Source organism: Solea solea, chromosome 14 (genome assembly GCF_958295425.1).
Source record: "Solea solea chromosome 14, fSolSol10.1, whole genome shotgun sequence".
NCBI lineage: Eukaryota > Metazoa > Chordata > Actinopteri > Pleuronectiformes > Soleidae > Solea > Solea solea.
In genome coordinates, this window is record NC_081147.1 from 12,415,934 (window position 1) to 12,434,937 (window position 19,004).

Below are 19,004 nucleotides of genomic sequence, written 5' to 3' on the forward strand. Positions count from 1 at the left end.
CACATTTCTCTGTCCTTTCTCCTTCTTCCTCTCCTCACTTCCAGCTCTACTGCAGGACAGTGGGAGCATACACACAGACACACACACGGAGAGCGGATGAGGTGGAAAGACGTTACTCAGGAAAACTGTGTGTTACATGTTTCTCAAAACTAAAGATACTAACATTAAAACCAAGCTGAATCAGAGTTGCCACTCATCATTTACCTACTAAGGGATCTGTTCTATAATGCTGCACTGTTGCCATGCAGCAAAAGTCGCAGGTTCATGACCCGGTCCGAATGAGGGCCCTTCTGCATGCAGTTGGCCTGTTCTCCTTGTGTGTGTGGGTTTTCTCCAGGTAATCTAGTTTCATCCTGCAGTCCAAAAACATGCAGATGTGAACACAAAGTGAACACTCTAGGTATGTAGGTGAAGAGTGAATGGCTGTTGATCTCCAGTGACCCTCATGTGGAAGATAAAGCCAGAGTCAATGAATGAATGATTGTTGAATGTTTTCTCATATCTATTTCCGGGTGCTTTGAATCTAGTTCATTGCAATTACCTTCACACGCTTATCCACCAGCAATAATTAATCAAGTTAAAATCTGTGTTTTCATACACAACATAATACATTCAACTTGGTGCTTCCAATGGAGATGAAATAGAATTTTAACAAAACCATAAATCAAATCCATTTGCTCCAAAATCAATGAAAATAAATCTTTTAAAGGCATTTTAGTTAGTTGATCTCACCTTGGGAATCACACCTTCAAACAAGCATTTGACATCATCTGTCACATGTTAAAAGCTAGCCTAATTCAACTTTAGAGCAGCTGGTCATACATCACATGCCAGTGCTCAAAAATTAAAGCTCTGCACTCTGAATGTGTAAATTATGGATACAGGCCAGGGACCCTACTTTAGTACTGCTTTAGCATACTCCTATAGAAAGCAAATTTTTTCCACTCTTGTTCATGTTAATGTTGACAAGAGCCACATTTTATGTACTAAACTCTGCTTTGTTATGCTATTTTCTTTATGTCTTGTGTATACATTCATACTTAGTGCATGTAGAGCAATGGCTAGGCGTCAATGAGATTTACAGCTGTGGTTAATTTCAACAGCAAGCTGCTGCAACACCTTCAAGATATCAATATTCTGATGGTGACGAGCAAGTGGGGGTGGGGGTGGGTAAGACTGAGGTGCACAAGCAGTGTGTATGAGGCAGAGAGCAAGTGACTGAGCAAGAGAGCGAGAGGGTGTTTGTGTGTGTGTGGGAGGGAAAGAGAGAGAGAGAAACAGTAGTGATGATCGACGCCAGGCTGCCACCACTCTGTAGCAGTGAGTGGCTGCAACAAAGAGCACAGAATAACATCCCTGACTCTCTGCTCTGGTGTTTTCTCTCTCCCTGCGTCTCGACTAGCAGACAAGGACTCCGCTCACAGCTCTGCAGAGGCTGTGCTGAGGCTGAGCCAGCGTCTGAAGCAGGATCTCTGGCTACCATCAACAAGTTAGGTTTGGAGGACGAGAGCAATGAAAGAGGAACACTTGATCTTCAATTAACCATTTGAGCAGACATCAGTGCGGTGGAAGGGAAGCTAAAGGTTAAAAAAAAGAAAAAAAAGGAGAAAGGGGGGTCCTATTCACTGGAGTCACTGGATGCAACTGATCAACTTAAAAATACATTATATATATTTCAAGAATTTGTGGAATGAAGAAAAAGACTCAACCCTCTTTTAAGCCCGGATTTTAAAGGACTCATTTAAAGAATCATCTTGGGACATGGAATTTAATATTTTGTTTCATATGGGTGGGCTGAGAATTGCTTTATTTCCAAAGAGGCTGATTCTTTTTGTGCTCACTCAAAAGGGTTTTTTCCCTTTGGATTTTTTTTCCATCTGGTCGCTCCAAGAGTCTGCGGAAAAGGACAGTTGAATGCAGCCTCCGATGTGCACAAAAGAATGGGTAAGTTAGCCTCTTTATACGGCAGGTCAGGACATGAATAGGGAATACAAGTAAGAGCGAGGGAGACTGAGGACTAAAAGCTCTTCAGCCTCGTTGTCCTTCATTTTTCCTTCTTCACTGACGCACGACTTGTGAATATATACTTTTTTAATTATAAACAGTATTTCACGGTGAGCCCATTGAGTGATGAAAAAACTAATCAACTGATTAAAAAATAAAAACGCTAAGCATTAAAATGATGACAGCATATTTGAGCTGCTTTAAAAAAAAACATGGCAAAATTGATCAATAAATGACATTAAGCAGCAGAGAATTTGGATTTTCCCTGTATAAGCCTCATTACAAAGTACAAAATAGGAACAAAATAAATAAAAAAACAAATGTGTGGAAATGTACGTTTGTATTTAATAACAATAATTAGACTTAATTATATATTTATCAAATCTAAGCTCAAAGAAATCCTATTTAAAAATGCTCTGAAAGTTGTCGATGTAAAATACTGAAACTGGTGCATGTGTACAGAAGAGCACACAAAAACAGCACAATCGCCACCATGAATTAATAATAAGTGTTCTGCAGAGATTAGCTTTCCCAACCCACAGTTCATTTTCTTATCTTTAAACCCACCCAGGTTTCCATTCAAGGTGGCCATTGGTGGGACCTGCACCAGCGGCTCAGTATCTGTGTGTGATCAGCATGCTCCTAGTGTGCCTGCTGCCTCCTGCATCATGCACAACCTGCCCTCAAAAATGCCGCTGTGAGGACCTGCAGTTCTACTGCGACACCCAGGGGCTTCAGGCACCCCCAGAAGGTGTGGACAAGGGGGCTCTGGGATTGTCTCTACGTCACAATAGCATCACCGAACTCAGCCCTGATCAGTTCTATGGATTCAGCCAGCTCACCTGGCTACATCTAGACCACAACCAGATTACCACAGTACAAGAGGATGCCTTTCAAGGGCTCTACAAGCTAAAGGACCTCAACCTGAGTTCCAATCGTATCACCAAGTTGCCCAACACAACCTTCATCCACCTCATCAACCTCCAGATCCTGGACCTGTCCTTCAATCAGATGACTGCATTGGAACCAGAACTGTTTCATGGACTTAGGAAGCTCCAGATACTCCACCTTCGCTCCAATTTCCTTCGTACCACACCAGTTCGAGCATTCTGGGACTGCCGGAGCCTGGAATATCTGGGTCTGAGCAGCAACCGTCTACGGAGTCTGGCCAGGAATGGCTTTGCTGGGCTCATTAAGCTTAAGGAGCTCCACTTGGAGCACAATCAGCTGAGCAAGATCAACTTGGCCCATTTCCCTCGCCTTGTCGCCCTACAGTTTCTATATCTGCAATGGAATAAAATCAGCAACTTAACATGTGGTATGGAGTGGACCTGGACCACTTTAGAGAAGCTAGACCTCACAGGAAATGAAATTCGTGTACTCACTCCTGATGTGTTTCAAACGCTGCCAAATTTAAAGATTTTGCTGCTGGATAACAACAAACTTAGCAGTCTGGATCCCCAAGTTCTGGATATGTGGCAGTCTCTGGGCACCATTGGGCTGTCAAGCAACCTCTGGGAATGTACCAAAAGGATTTGCTCTCTGGCCACTTGGCTAAGCACCTTCAAGGGAAGGTGGGAGCATTCCATTCTCTGCCACAGTCCAGAATATGCTCAAGGGGAGGAGATACTTGATGCTGTCTATGGATTCCAGCTTTGTCAGAATTTTTCAGCGCCAGTTGTTCAGACCACTAGTACAACCACAGACGCTTCTACAGCTACAGATATCACAAGCTCCTTGTTTGGAATTATGCAGCCAACCCCCACGCAGGACTATGCAGAGGATTTTGGGAGCTTTACCACAGTCACTACCACCACAACCACAACACAAACATCACGCACTGCTGAAGCAACTACTTCTACAATGGAAGAGGCAGCTGTAACGGAGGACTTCTCAGCAATGGACAACACTGTTATGACTCATAGGGTTATAATTGGAACTATGGCCCTTCTATTTTCATTCTTTTTCATCATTTTTGTTGTGTATATCTCACGGAAGTGCTGCCCCCCCACACTGCACCGGATCCGCCACTGCTCAGCTATACAGAATCGGAGACAGATGAGGACCCAGCAGAGGCAGCCTATGGCAGATCTAGCAACACAGGTACCATATAATGAATATGAGCCCAGCCACGAAGAGGGGGCACTTGTGATCATCAATGGCTATGGGCAGTGCAAGTGTCAGCAACTGCCTTACAAAGAGTGTGAAGTATGAACTCTTATTTATTCCTAGAGCATATGGTTTTCCATTTGACCATTTCAAATGATACAGGGTTTGCTTTTTTGATTTTTTTTTCCAGTTTATGTAAAAAGCATAATTTTTACAAGTGATATTTGAGAATACATGGGAAATACTGAATGCTACAATGACAGAGGTTGAACGTGACAGTTTAGGGATGAGGTAGGGATAGTCACAAATTTATTTTTCTAAGAATGCAAAGTTATTCATATCAGGCAGGGGGCAATCATTTTAAACAAAAAAAATGTAAACTGTGAGATATGTCTCCTCCACATTGTCTCTATATTCTGCAGCACAGAGAGAATACATAGCCAAATGGCCCACTGCTTACAGAATACATTAGAATGAGAAATGTGATTTATGTCTCTCTTTTTTTTTTTTTTAAACACAGTTAATATTTGAAACCATGTTTCTAAATGCACCACAGGCAATGTAAGCCAATCACTTAACATTGGGGAAAATTAATTGGTGTTAAATGTTTTGTTTTACAGTCTCATTATTTTGTTGAGAAACATGATACATTAAAGGCTGCTAAGACCAAATTCACACTAAATTAAAAAAAAAAATGCAATTCCAAATAAAACAATACCTATCTTGATTCGAGATTCCAATACGTTACCCTAGTCATATTACTTTTGCCAAATCAGAAAGGAGTCATTTTTAGCAAGTCTATAACCTCCCATCAAACCAAATAGCCCTCTGTGCGTCCTGTTTACAGAATTTATTTGGGTAGCCAGCCCATAAAAATTACTTTTTCTTTTCTTTTTGGGGATGGGTGGGTGGGTGGTGGTGGTGTTTTTTTTCTGTCTGCAAATGCATCCAAGTGTGTACTGATCGAAAAACACCGAAAACACTGCCAGAATGGTACATTTATGTTCAGTTATATAGATTGGAAGAATTACCTATTTATCAGATGTTACCCTATGAATGCAAAGCTGTTTTGCAGCCAACCCTAAAGTTGTTGGATATTAGAGCTCCCTCCCACAAGGGCCAACTGCCACAAATAAATTCATAACCTGTGGGAAACACTAAGCATTGTTTGTCTGTGATTAATCTCCAAAATGCTACACGGCTTACCAAAGCACATGGATGCCTTCCTGACCTTGGACAACAATAACAAAACATTTATACCAATTAATATTAATTAATACTCAAATATTAGACCTTTGCATGTGCCATAAATTGTACTTCTTTCTTCTGTATTCTGTAGCACCCAAATGCCATACACATTTTAACCACAATAATTCCAACAGCTTTATCTAAGTGCAGTTGGATGTATAAGATTTGTTCTTATAAACTAGGATCGATATGCAGTTCAAGATGTGTAACAAGTGAAGGGATGATGAATAGTGCAGATACAAGATAGGAGAACATTTCACTCTCAAAATAAAACCGTTCCCAGTAGCCCACACTGTTAAACTCTTACACTCTTATCAGAACTGACGGGCCCAAGACTGAACCAATTAAGGCAAGGCAAAAAGAGTCTAATATTCTGTCACCTACACCAGTGATCCAGCAACATTTAGCTTGGTCAGACACTCAGAAATAGTTCTGGCAGAATCATCCTCCACCTAACATAAAAGTCACAGAGGCTTTTCATTAAATACATCTTTCTTGGTAGGGATACTGAGATGTCATTTACAGTTTTTAAAAGGGGGTTATGGTGAATAACAAATATTCAAACTGCTCCTTGGTTAGCAGTCACAAGTGTCAAGTTAAACTATGGTTAATACCATGAAAGCAAAAGGAGATCCAGTGATAAGCAAACAGCAAGCCTGGGTCAGGACACATTTGTATGCAGCAGGGAGAGGATGTGCATTAGCATCACACTAAAGCTGCTGCCGCAGCTCCGCACTTCTTTGTGTTCAGTTTGGTAGTGGGGGCAGGGTGAAAGAGAGGAATTAAGAGGAATTGATGGGACTATAGAGAGGGGTAACTATAAGGTAATGTCAAAGTTAATCAAAACCAATGAGCACCTTCTGGCCAAGTAAAGGTAAAATGGAAATATTGAGGCCAACTAACAACACTTTGAGGTTGAAATTCACACTGACAACACATCAGCTGCAGTTTCAATACTGGTAATGAGCTGTTTGTATAGCGATAAACACTAAAGACATTAAAAGCAAAATAGTAACAACTAGTATGTGGCATTTTCTCAAAAATTTAACTTTCAGCAAATTCAAAAGGGTTTTGAGCAATTCTGATGCAGTTTGTGGCGAGTGCCCTGAGAAGTAGCCAAGAGTAGCATTTGTGGCTTTGACCTTCTAGGGAACATGCCATATTTGGCTACAAATTTCTAAATTAGTTTTTGTGTCAATGTTTCTCCGCACATGCTCATATGATGCATACAACTTTTAAGAAAGTGTAAACAAAAATGTGTTACACTTCACATTCAAATTAAAACCACTGCATAAACTAGTCATTTTAATTTTTTCAGCCTAGCATCTCGACTTTGTTTCCTATTTTATTTTCTTATCGCACTGCTTTTGCTATTGCCCTTCAAATCTCTCTTGCATGTATAAAAAAAAGTCAAAATTTGAGTTGAGAATTTCTTAATGTCATTCAGCAAACATTATAGAGACACCTCATTTTTATGACAACACCAAGAATGGGGATGTATGTGGAATTCTGATAAAAGTTTTGTCAATCATTTAAAATTTCACTGTTTAAGACTACAGTTGTACTGAGTGAGTGAAAAGCCACATAATTTGTAGAAATATGCATCCCTTTGCACTCTGGCTCTTTGTAAACTGTTTTTGTTTCCTCTTGTCAACCTACAAACCCTGGTCCCCATCCTGCCTAAAAATAAAAAAAAAAGATAAAAAAAAAAGTAACCCAACCCCCCTCTCTCTTACCCAACCTCTTTGTGCAAAAATGAATGCTTTTCTCTTCCCATTTTCCTTTTGTATTGTAATATGTAAAATTTCATATCTGTATAGTGGAAAAGATGTGCCAAACTGAAAAAGAAAAAAAAATTCCTCTCAAAACATATATTTTTTAAATAAAATGGTTATCATTTACAGAGTGTTTGCTAAATGGTGGGAGCTCAAAACATGGTTTGGTCATTCATTCAATTAAAGGGGACAAATTGTGATTTTTCAGTATTTTATTTTTATCTAGTGCCTTATATAGTTTTTTTGTGTATGTGGAAGGTCTGCCATGTTAACAAAGGACAGAGAGCTCTCTTTCTTTCTTTCTCTCTCTCTCTCACGCCAGGCCAGCTCCAAAGGGTTTGGATATTGGTATCGCTATGTCGAGGAGATGCTGTGTTTGTTAAATGAGTTGCCGGTGGTTAAAATTTTAACCACAGTAAAAATACAATCCTTTATTCCTGTAGTCACAACACTCCACACAGAGGACTGCTTCATAGACAGCTCACAGTGTGCTACAGCATTTTCTTAGCATTTAGTCATCAAAGAATTGTTTGGCTAATCAGGAAATGCACATGTTTCAGGACCACAACCTCTGGGTATGCCTTATCATAAGAGGTTGTGTTGTTTAGTTGTTTGAAACAATCACAGCGATGATTGAGTAGTTGGTAAACTGTAGCTCAACGGCTATCCTTGGTTTACCTGCTATCTGAACTATCGGTCCACTTTTACCTGACAATTATATTTCAAAATACTGAGCAGTTGTCAGCTAACCACGCATCCCCTCGAGAGGATGGGAACAAATGCTGTAGCAATATCAGTTTGGGTAAACTAAAACATTTTCTGATAATTTGAACATGTAAACCTTTTCAAGTAGTGGCCAGAATTGAAAGTAAAACACCTTAATGAGTATAATAGCATTTTCTCCCTGTGTGTGCGTGGATTTTCTCTGAGTACTATGGCTTCCTCCCACAGACCAAAACCATGCAAGGTTAAGTGGACACTCTAAATTGACCGTAGGTGTGAGTGTGGGAGTGAATTGCTGTTCGTCTCGGTGTTGGCCCTATGATGGACTGGCAACCTGTCCAGGCTGTGCCCCCTGCCTTTCACCCTCTGTCAGCTGGGATTGGCTCCAGCGGCCCAGCGACCAAATGAATAAGTAAAATATATTGTAAAATATATAGTTTCAATCGATATTCTATTTAAAATGAGATCATGATGCCCCTAGTATTTAATATATGACATTGAAACAAAGAAATATAGTAACTACTCTCCTTTGAGGTGATAAAAACAGCAAATTCTTTTCACATTTTATACTTGATAAAGTAGTCTCTATATTGCAGAACACCCTCAGAGGTGAAGTTCGTCATTCAAAAGGTGCAATAGACAACCCTCAGATAAAACATAGGGTGATCAATTTGGTAGCCAGTTACCAGTAACTGCATAAGTGAACTACATTTTTAGTTTTGTCTTGCAATGACTTTTTCACACACAAAGGAATACGTAATGAAAATAAACAGTGCTTAAAAAATACATTTAGATAAATTGACAATGAAACTGGCTTTTGAGTCAGTGTTTCTTTAACTTGGGTTGCAAGATGATATCCTATTGGGTTTGTTAGATTTTTTGCATGTATGTGTGTGGGTAGGGGGGATTAAAATAGTAAGTAAGATGACATATTTCAAACTGGGATTTGTTTTTATATCTAACATGTACTGGTGAGGAGATCTGATTTATAATGGTAATGTTATAATGGTATTTAACTCGTTTGTGCAAGTCAAAGTCTGTGTGGACAACAGTCGGTGATTAGACCAACAGAAATTGGCTTCATGCTCCACAAAGAATCTTGAACTTCCCTGCTCCTGGCACGGTTACATGCAGCGCAAATCAGGCCCAAGGGAGAGGTTACTGAGCCAAACCTCCTAGACTTTCTACGTATAGATATAAAATTTAAAAAAAACTTAGTCAACATGAACAACATGATGCAGACTTAAACACATGATCCTTTCAAACATGCACCTCTCACAAAATTAATTTTGGATTTACTATTCAGTCTATGTCACAGTACATTACCACACCGGTGATGACAATGACATGGTATACCACCCAGCCCTTTGACACAAATAGTTTGAGATTTCTTCTTCTTTTTGTATACTGGAGGAGATAACATCACAATTGCAAAAGTAATGCTAAAATGATTTATCTTGAAAGATGACTTTGAGCCAAAGATTGCAGCCTAGGGAAATTTGAATTTATATTCAAACGTGGGATTAAAAATTCATGTTCGAACTGTTATTACGTGTTCGAACATGATATATGCTGGCCGCACTGCAGCGAGGACAACATGCAAGCCTACTTTATATGAGGGAGACTCATCTCTCTCTGCAGATATAATGTCCACTGCTTCCACGGAGAGACAAGTGCATCTCACAGTTAACTGTCTCAAACACCTGTGTACAAATACACCGTGCCGGGCCCTCATCTGCACTGTGTTTTCATCCACGGGTAACAATGTAAATAAAAGACACACTCCTAATCAAGTTGACAGACTTGCGTTTCTGTCAAATAATATCAGAAATTAAGCTGTCGGCTTAATTAACTTAACGGCTACTGGATGTAACATAATTGCATTCTAGATAAAGTACGGAAATCCAGAAGGATATTTCTATTCCACTTTACTGAATGCTGTATGTCATTAACAGCACTGATAATACTGTTATTAAAATTGTTCATAAACTTAAGAAAACTGTGACGTTTGTAAACTTGTTAGCACTTAATTTTCTGGAAAATTGACAGCCCTATTGCAGTCTGAATCCTGAGCATTGAATTTGATTAACACATTTATCAGATATATAACTAATGCAAATACATTTAAATGTGATTTCAGAAGTTCATAATCTCAACCATGTATAATCAAATGCATGTGTGGATATATTCACGGTTAAGCTTTGCTCCATCTACACACAAGATGAGGATGGCCTGTGTCATTTACTGGAGACCGTGTACAAAGTATGACCTCTGATATGCACTAATCGACCAAATAACTATGCAGAGGACTAGATGATATAATGATTATGTGGGTCTTCTTTTTAGAGACAATGGTACAATGAAAAAGTAGGGGTGCAACTGATCAAAAAACTCACGGATCGGATCGTTTCTCGGATCAGAGTCACAGATCGGATCAATTTTGGGATCAGCAAAAAAAGTCTGTCACAATCTTTTCGCTGAAGTGGGTGCGCAACGGCGCACCCTCGTAACGTGGCTCAAGCACCTTCAGCATGTGTTTAAAGCCCTCGTTTTGCACAACCGAATATGGCCTCATGTCTGCACCTATAAACACACCGATAGCGTTTGTGATGGATTTAGCCCGGTCTGATTGTGCAACAAGGGGCTTCTTAAATGCCGTGGTGATAAGCGGTTGTTGAGCAGCCTTCGTTTTCACTCCTGTCAGTGAAACACCGGGGTGATGTCGCTTCAAATGCATGGCCATGCTTGATGTGTTTCCACTGTCATATGGCTTTCTTGTGCCACAGTGCATACACACCGGGTTTTATCCACTACACTTTTTCCTTCATCATTATATTTGATTTAAGCCAAAATGCTTCCATACAAGGGATTTAAATGACGTGGGGTGTTCGAGCTCCTCTGTAACTCCGCTCGCCATGACCACACTGTGTGTGGACTGAACGTGCGCACAACTTTTTTTTTCATAAAGTTCGGTGTGCCGAACCGAAGATATTGATCTGAACAGATCACGGATCAGTGATGATCCGTTGCACCACTAATGACAAGAGATCAGTCTATTTTACAATTATATAGCCAATTATCCAGTAAACAACATTTACTGGATGTGATGGTTATGAAGTTGTCATACAAAAAAGATTCCCACTGCTGGTCTTGGTGTTAACAATCACGATGATGTACTACCTATGTAAACCTTAAAAAAGAAGAGGGTTATTTCCTTTTTGCACTTCAGATTTACCTGTTCTTTTTTGATGAGGCCTACATAAAACATATAATTAACCTACAGAGTCTACACAGGCAGTGAAGGCACTAAAATGATGAGTCTGACTGTGGGGTTCCAAGTAGTCTGGAGGTTTCAAGGACTCAGAGCATATGTATGCTTCAGGTATTCATTGAGGGCTCCAATAAAAAGTAGAAAACGCATCTGAACACTTAGTAGTCAATAAGGAGTAGCACCTTGGCTTTAACAAACTGTCGTCTGCCCAAGTGGCAGTGCTAAACCCTGGAAAATGTGTAGCTGAGAAGCTGTATTATCAAGCTTAGCTTCACATGTGTTTCCATGCTCCAGGTAAACTACACATTATGCGAAGTACAGATAGATGACAAAGAGACAAAAGGAAACAGACACTTGACAGTTAAAAATGTAATTAATCAGTTTATCATCAACACCCCTATATAGAATTAATCACATGTATCATAAAAACCACTTCAGACCATCATAACACAGATATTGTTCAGCCAAAGACCAACAGAAGCAACACCATAGTCTTCTCGACAAATTTATGTACAACTTAATTAATAAACAATAAAAATCATTGTTGCATGAAGTGCACATCTGTATTTATCCAACTAGCTCGAAATTCTCTCTAAATTCTATTAGTGAACAATACTGTCTCATTAAATATAGACAATAGAGACTTGTAAACACATTAACCAGTTATAAAAATGCAGATTAGGGATTTATTTTCTTTACTAAATGCTACAATAGGGTAAGGGTTATGTAATATTAATGGGCCTGCACCACTTACAAGGACATAAATACTATTTTATAAAATTAATGTCTCATATGATACGCATGGACAGCCCGTAGCAGATGAGATTAACTGAGCACAGCATATCCACTTAAATGAGCACTTTATGCGCAGATTGAGCAAAAACGCCACATGAACTTTCTAATTTGACTGCATTGTTTGCATTGAGAAAATGTCAGCAGCTTTATCTCCAGATAGCCGTTAGCTAATGTTAGCCCTCTTAGGGATGACTTAACAAAAGTAAAATACACTTATTGTGTAACTGACTTCCACGCCCTCATGTCTAGCCAGGAAGGACACACACTGCCTAGTCAAAATATGTCACCACCTGGATTTAATCAAGCAAACAGGTAAGAGCCTTCTGTTGAATATGTACAGAAGTAATTACTATGTTTGAGCGAACAACAAGTAATTTAAACCAAACTGATGCAGTGAGTAGCATCTCATTTCTTTAACAACCATGTTGTAGGACATATTCCATGGCCATGAAATAGATGTTACTCTGTTTCCAAAAGAGTCAAATTATTAGACTGCATCAAGCAAAAAAAACGACTAAAGAGGCTGCTGAAACCATTTAAGTTGGGTCAAGAGCTGTCAAACACATTACTTAAACCTGGAAAGATAGTGGAGAACCATCAATCTTAAGCGTAACTAAAACCCCTCTTCTTTCCAATAGTAAAATTTACAGTAGCTGGTGTTTAACCAGAGAGAGGCGATAGGTAAGCTGATAATTACATGTATAATTTCAATACTTTACACTAAACTGTGAAGATTTGCACCTGGATCAACAAACATTAGATAGACACTGCTTTTCACCTGAAAAAAGTGGTTTAGGGGATTAGTTAGGGATACTTTATTTGGTCAGGTCTAGGTTCAGGAATGTTATGTGCTCAAACAATGAGGTCACCCGCTACATAAACACAGTGAAGTTTTTGCCACAAATGTGTTTTTGTTTTTTTCCCCCCGATAGCATGGGAATATATTCTAAGTGGACAGGCCACCACAGAGCCTAGAACTTAACCCAACTTAACAGTAGCTTAAATATAAAGTTGCATAAATGTCTTATTTAACCTGTTTAGCAATGGTGAGAAACAAGGGGTACTTCACGACTACCTGCCGACAAAGCTGATGACATAAGCCTTGAATTCACCAGCCAGAGATCAAGGACCAGGTCTGCAAATGTTGCCTGACAGCCTGTTACTGACAGACTAGAGTTTTATGAAGGCTGTAAATATACAAAAAGGCTGAGGGACACTAAATCTTGTCCCTGTTACACTGTGTGGACTGTAATTTGTTTTAATTATGCATTTCTCTCTCTTTGAACAACGCTTAACTTTTCTTAAAAAGGCAAAGTGGAACAAAAACAACCTCACTGGGGCATTGCAAATATTGCCTGCCAGTTACATCCATATGATTCTTTCCAGGAAGCAAGACATCCATACCATATCACTTTATAAACTTGCTAGTAGTAGTAAAAAGTAGTAATCCAGTGGGCAGGCTAGATAATTCACAATTAATCCAAAATGTATTAAAACGAGAGGTAACTATTTAGGCACAGAGAAACACGAGGGAAATTATGTCACTCACCATAGATGCCAGAGGCAAAAAGACGTGTGTGTGGGGGGGGGTTGCAAAAATGGAGGAGAATTCAGCAAGAAAAAAAAAGGCAAAGTCTAACAGAGATGCTCATGCTCAGGAGTTGAGAATGGGAAACTGTATTGAGATATAAAAAGGCAAGCAAATGGAGAGACAGGGATCCCACTGCTGTAGATGGGCATGTCGTTTTCATGCACGTCCAAATGATAATGTATCACTTCAACTTGAAGGAATTTAAATGTCAGTAGCCTAATATGTCAAAGTAACCTAGCATCACTCTATAATTTGAAATAAGACCCTGACAGAGGCTGGGAACAAGAGATGCATTATTAATAAAAAGTGGCAGAAACAGTTACGTTCAACACACACCATGCCAAACTGTCCTGACAATATAGAGTAATTGAGGTCATACTATGTGGCAGTGCTGGGGCAACATTACCCCCACCCAGTTTTCCCCTTCAATGGCTGGGTGCACAAGCTCCCGTCTTGTTAAGGGATAATCACAACACTATGCAAATGTCAATTTCGACTCCTGGATTGGAGGGGTAAAACGCTAATGGCGCTATTCCACTATACAGTTCTAGCACTACTCGGCAAGGCTCTTACATGGCTTGGGTACCAGGCAGATGGTTTTCCATCCCTATAGTACCTCCTTAAAATGGGCGGAGCTGTCATAGCACGGCTGCACGAAACTGCCCTGGCGTCATTTTATACACTTTGACTGTGTCAGACTGTGTCTGACACAGTCACTGATCTCAAATACGGCGGAAGGGGGAGTGATTCGGCTTTCGGAAGTGCTGTTGTTAAATACACCAGACTTGTTGGAGATTAACGCACGTTTTCAGGATTTTATAAGTCTTTTAAACTGATTTACAGTTCAGCATTATTTGGTTTGATTCCTGTGTCGGACTCTCTCATGACTCTTCCAGTGACGACACCCTGTGCCAATCAGTGGCCAGCAGTTTGTCAACGTCCCATTTTAGTATTGGCTCAGCTTGCTTGGAACCTTGCCAGGGCAGGCACTAAAGAGTAAATCGAGTACAGTCGAGCTGTGCCCAGTCGAGTCATGCTAGAACTGTATGGTGGAAAAGTATCATAATGCAACAAATTTGTGTTTCTGACATTCTGACACATAGCTGTTTCCCTCATCTCAATGTTCACCACCTCTGATGTCGAATTCAATGTAGGAGCTCATTCATATCCATGAACTCCATGAAATTATTATGAAAATAAGAAGAAAAAAACTCAGTGGAACTGAAGACGGTTCCACAGTCTGTTTCATAGAATTGATCTTTTAGTTAGGATTTTAATAGTCCCTGGTCTGTGAGAAATTGTGGGGACATTTATTTCAGGGCAGATTTAACAATTTTATCAATTTAATGCTCTGTTTTGACATGACAGTAAACTACTTATTCCTTGATGAATTATCGATTTGCCACTACTAGGATCGCAGTATGGCTAATAAAATAAGTTGCAGTAAGGCTAATAAAACAACTATACGTAACAAAATAAAACCCATCAATAAAAACTTTCTTGTAAAACATAACAAGCATAACAAGTCTTGCATGTCAAAAATGGGTCCTTTTGCAAGCTCATTTCATAAAGTGTATTCAGTGCACATACTGCAATCACCATGGAAAAGCACTTCAACATGTGAAGATCATACATTATATCAAAGAGTTCCATCTCTCCCATTCAGCCCAAAGTTGCAGGGGGTTTTTTCCCTCTACTTTGATCTGCCCTGTTCTCTTAGGTCCCATTTACAACTGGCATTAGAACGCGTTTTCTGTGATCTGATAGCGCTTTACCACATGCATTTACACCTGGTATTAACATGCCTCTCCAGTGTCCACATCAAGATCCGATTATTATCCGATCACAGTCATTCCCTCTACGTCACCTCCCCCTCTTCCTCAAAGTTTAAAATCATGATATTTTTGCTAAGGGGTATGTCACTGTCAGAATCTCAAACCAACATATGCATACATGTAACACTGCTTGTTGATTTTTCTGTTGCTAGAAGCTGCAGCTTGACTGCAGAAGCATAATTTTTATTATTGTAGATGGAACACTTTAGATCAATTAGATCATCCAAATCACAAAGAATGGCTACATAGTCATTTACGCTGTTACAATTTATGATACAGAAAACTCAATGTAGAGGACTAGTCAGTCTAAGACATGAATAATACCAGATGGTACTTAGTTACTTAGCACAGGTTCACCTTTGAATTTGCATTCAATATTGTTACTTGTAAAATTTGGAAAAGATAACGTTCATCCAATATTTTTTTCAGCTGCACTGCTCTTCTTGAGTTCTTGTCTATTTTTCCACAAGCCACACAAAGTGAAGTAGACGGCGAAAGTGATCTTTCAGAGCAGTTTCAGTGTCTATATCTGTCGAATGTCACAAACAACATTTCAGAATAGAAAAAAACTTGGCATTCAGTTGAGTACTGACTGAGGCATATTTAAAAGTAAATTATTTATGGCAATTTTCAAAGGCAAACCCTATGTAAAACATACCATCAGCACCACAGCAAGCATGCAGCCCACACGCAACACACAAGTCCCGTGTTGACAACAAAGGTCCACAAGCCATGTGATGTCCGCTGATCATTGTGATGATCATGCATGAATGAACCGTAAGAACTACTGTCCAGTGTGTCCTATGTCCAGTGCACATATGTTAACACTAAAACGCTGTACTAAATCAGACTTGGCTACAGCAGATATTTTTACATACAGGAAAAACACATACGCCGTGCTGTTTTAGTTCAAGTGTCACAGTAAGACAAGACTGTAACAGTGCATCATCGACCAGGACTGTGAAACTGAAACAGCAAAATTAATTTAATCCATTATTCACTCGTCATTTACACCTACCTTTTATTGACATGTCAAAATTAATTTAGGTTTAATTAATAGTTATATGCACCCCCTTTGTGAAGAAGGAATGAAAACACATTCAACTAACATTCAACTAACATTCTACTTTACATGCGCAATGCACTTGAATGTCAACCAAAAAGATAGTGGCAAAAAGGTACACTGGTATTTTGCCATTAGGTGTTAATGTCCTACACTCATCCTTAAGGAACACTGAAATGAATCTAACTACTATTGCATCACTGTAGTACTTTGCCATATTAAAATAAAACTACTTCCTCCAAAACTCCAAGTACATGCAATTCATCAAATGGCACCCTGATGTGCAGTGACATCTCTGCCAAAATGTTACTTTGTAGAATCCCTAAAAAACCTACTTAACAGATTTAAGTGACACTGCATGGAGCATTAGGCCAAAGGCAAGGAAGATACAGACTACATTTAGATGTAGAAAGAACACCAATTTGCTCACCTTGTTAAGCAGGCAGGCTATTGCCCAGTTCTTAGCTTAAGTAAATATCCTGGCTGTGCAGTTATGCAGTGGGTCTGCAAGTCCCAAATTGTCCCATTTAAAATGTAAAACTATATTTAAATTAGTTTACATCTGGTTAGTAAGCTAATTAGCCAGGCATGCCTAAATTGGCAGCCACCTGTTCAGACTAGAGCAAGTATTCCATACAAAAGGTAACGTGCTTAAGTGGAGATTAATTTATAGCTTTTGCATTGTAATATTATTTTTATCCAAGAACTCGTGCTGTATGCAAAAGTAACACCAGAATTAGCATATATAGCAGGTAATTTAAATGTGGGGGAAAGATGCTAAAAAAAAAAAAAGCATACTGCCATCACAACATTGCACCAGCAAAGGGTGAAAATTAAAACACTCATTATTCAAATATTCTAAAAAGAAAAATAATATGTCCACATAACATTTGTTTGGAAAGCATTTGGAAAGTATTCAGACCACTTTAATTTTGTCACATTTGTTCCAGCCTCATGCCAAAAGTAAATGATATGATTTCCCTCATTGTTCTCAACTCAATACACCACAATGTTAAAGTGACAACTGAAATGTCACTTTTTTCTAAAATCCCGGGATTAAATGCATCTCATATTTGGGGAAAATATAACCCCAGGTGCACACAAATTACCACTGCTGTCTGGGGAATCCAAGAAAACAAGGGTTTCATTCTTTAATCTACATAAAGGTTGTGGACACTGGAACCAATCCCAGCTGACATAGGGCGAAAGGTGGGGTACACCCTGAACTATCAGGGCACACCCAGGTGTCATTGACCATCAAGATGCAATCGGACACATCTAGGAAATTTCATTGACAAGAGATGCCTGCTATGCAAAAAAAAAAGCGAGCGGTGGAAAGGGGCCATGTCAAGAGGGTGACCATGAACCAAGTGGTCACTCTGGTACACCATGATAACCAAGTAAGAATGTTTTAAAGCAGCATGGGATTCCATAGGTTCACTATAAGAGCACCAAATGCATGTACAGTAGAGCTGAAACCATTAATCGATTAATCGATGACTAAATGAATCGACAACTATTTTGATAATCAATAATCGGTTAGAAGTTTTTTTCATGATTAAAACAAGATTTCCGATAGTTTAAGCTTCTTAAATATGAATATTTTCTTCATTTCTTTGTTCTGGATAACAAAGAAGTAATTCAAAGTTAATAATTTTGGTTTGTGGACAAAACAAGACATTTGAGAACATCATCATTTCCAGGTTTGACAAAAACCGATCAACATTTTTTAAGGTTTTCTGACATTTTATGGAGCAAACGATTCATCGAGAAAATAATTGACAGATTAATCGCTTATGAAAATAATCGTTAGTTGCAGCTCTAATGTACAGCCTTTCAAACTGACTTCAGGCAGCCAAGTAAAAACAAAACGGGGACAACAATGTTTTGTCCACAGCTGTTCCTGTACACAATTCTAGATTAATTGCATTAAAAATGAATGTAACACTTTAACTGTCTTTTAATCCAAAAATGCAATGTAGGCCAAAAAATGGAGGGGTGGTGGCATAGCAAGAATCAAGAAAAGCAAAGGTGACACACTTACATTGCCCATATACTCAGACAGGAGGTCCTGAAGAGCCTGGCGCACCGAATTGCATTCAGCCACGATGCGCTCCCTGCGGTCATCACGTGTGCAGGAAGAGTCGGCCATGAGGGCAGCGCCACTGATAATGCTCTCAAGGCGCTCCTCCAGGGAGGGACGGAAACGCTCCTCAGTAAACGCCAGAGGATCCACAATGATTTGTTTCTGTTAGAAAAAGGGGCAAAGGGGAGAGAAGGGAAAATTACACAGGGAGAAAAAAAAGCCAAAAGTCATCAAGACACACTGATGTCTCCCCATCTGAGCCCAAAGAGAGAAATCTGGTGAGCAAGTGGAGGGCAGAATTAACAGAATGGCAGGCTGGCTAGGGTTAGGGTTAGAAAAAATCTTAAGGGAAGAATATGGTGTGCTGTCCTAATATCTGTAGGGCAGTAACTTAAGTGTACAGTTTCAAAAACAGTATCATAATGGCCACATTTTCAATAAAATCAAAAAGGTTTGAGTATAACTTTAAATAATGCCTGATTTTCTTTACTAATACACAACCTT

The 19,004-nt window shown here is 39.3% G+C and overlaps 2 protein-coding genes across 3 annotated transcripts in view; one reads left to right on the forward strand and one right to left on the reverse strand.

Moving 5' to 3' along the window:
• ctnna1 (catenin (cadherin-associated protein), alpha 1) overlaps positions 1 to 19,004 on the reverse strand; it is a 72,606-nt gene that overhangs the window by 38,772 nt on the left and 14,830 nt on the right. For both annotated transcript variants that reach the window (XM_058649202.1, XM_058649201.1), the window contains exon 7: positions 18,459 to 18,662. In XM_058649202.1, coding sequence (XP_058505185.1) covers positions 18,459 to 18,662 — 204 coding nt within the window. The remainder of the gene's footprint in view (positions 1 to 18,458; positions 18,663 to 19,004) is intronic.
• Positions 1,273 to 5,006, forward strand: lrrtm2 (leucine rich repeat transmembrane neuronal 2). Its single transcript, XM_058649203.1, has 2 exons — positions 1,273 to 1,944; positions 2,576 to 5,006. The coding sequence occupies exons 1-2, from the start codon at positions 1,941 to 1,943 to the stop codon at positions 4,216 to 4,218; spliced, it is 1,647 nt and encodes a 548-aa protein (XP_058505186.1). The 5' UTR covers positions 1,273 to 1,940; the 3' UTR covers positions 4,219 to 5,006.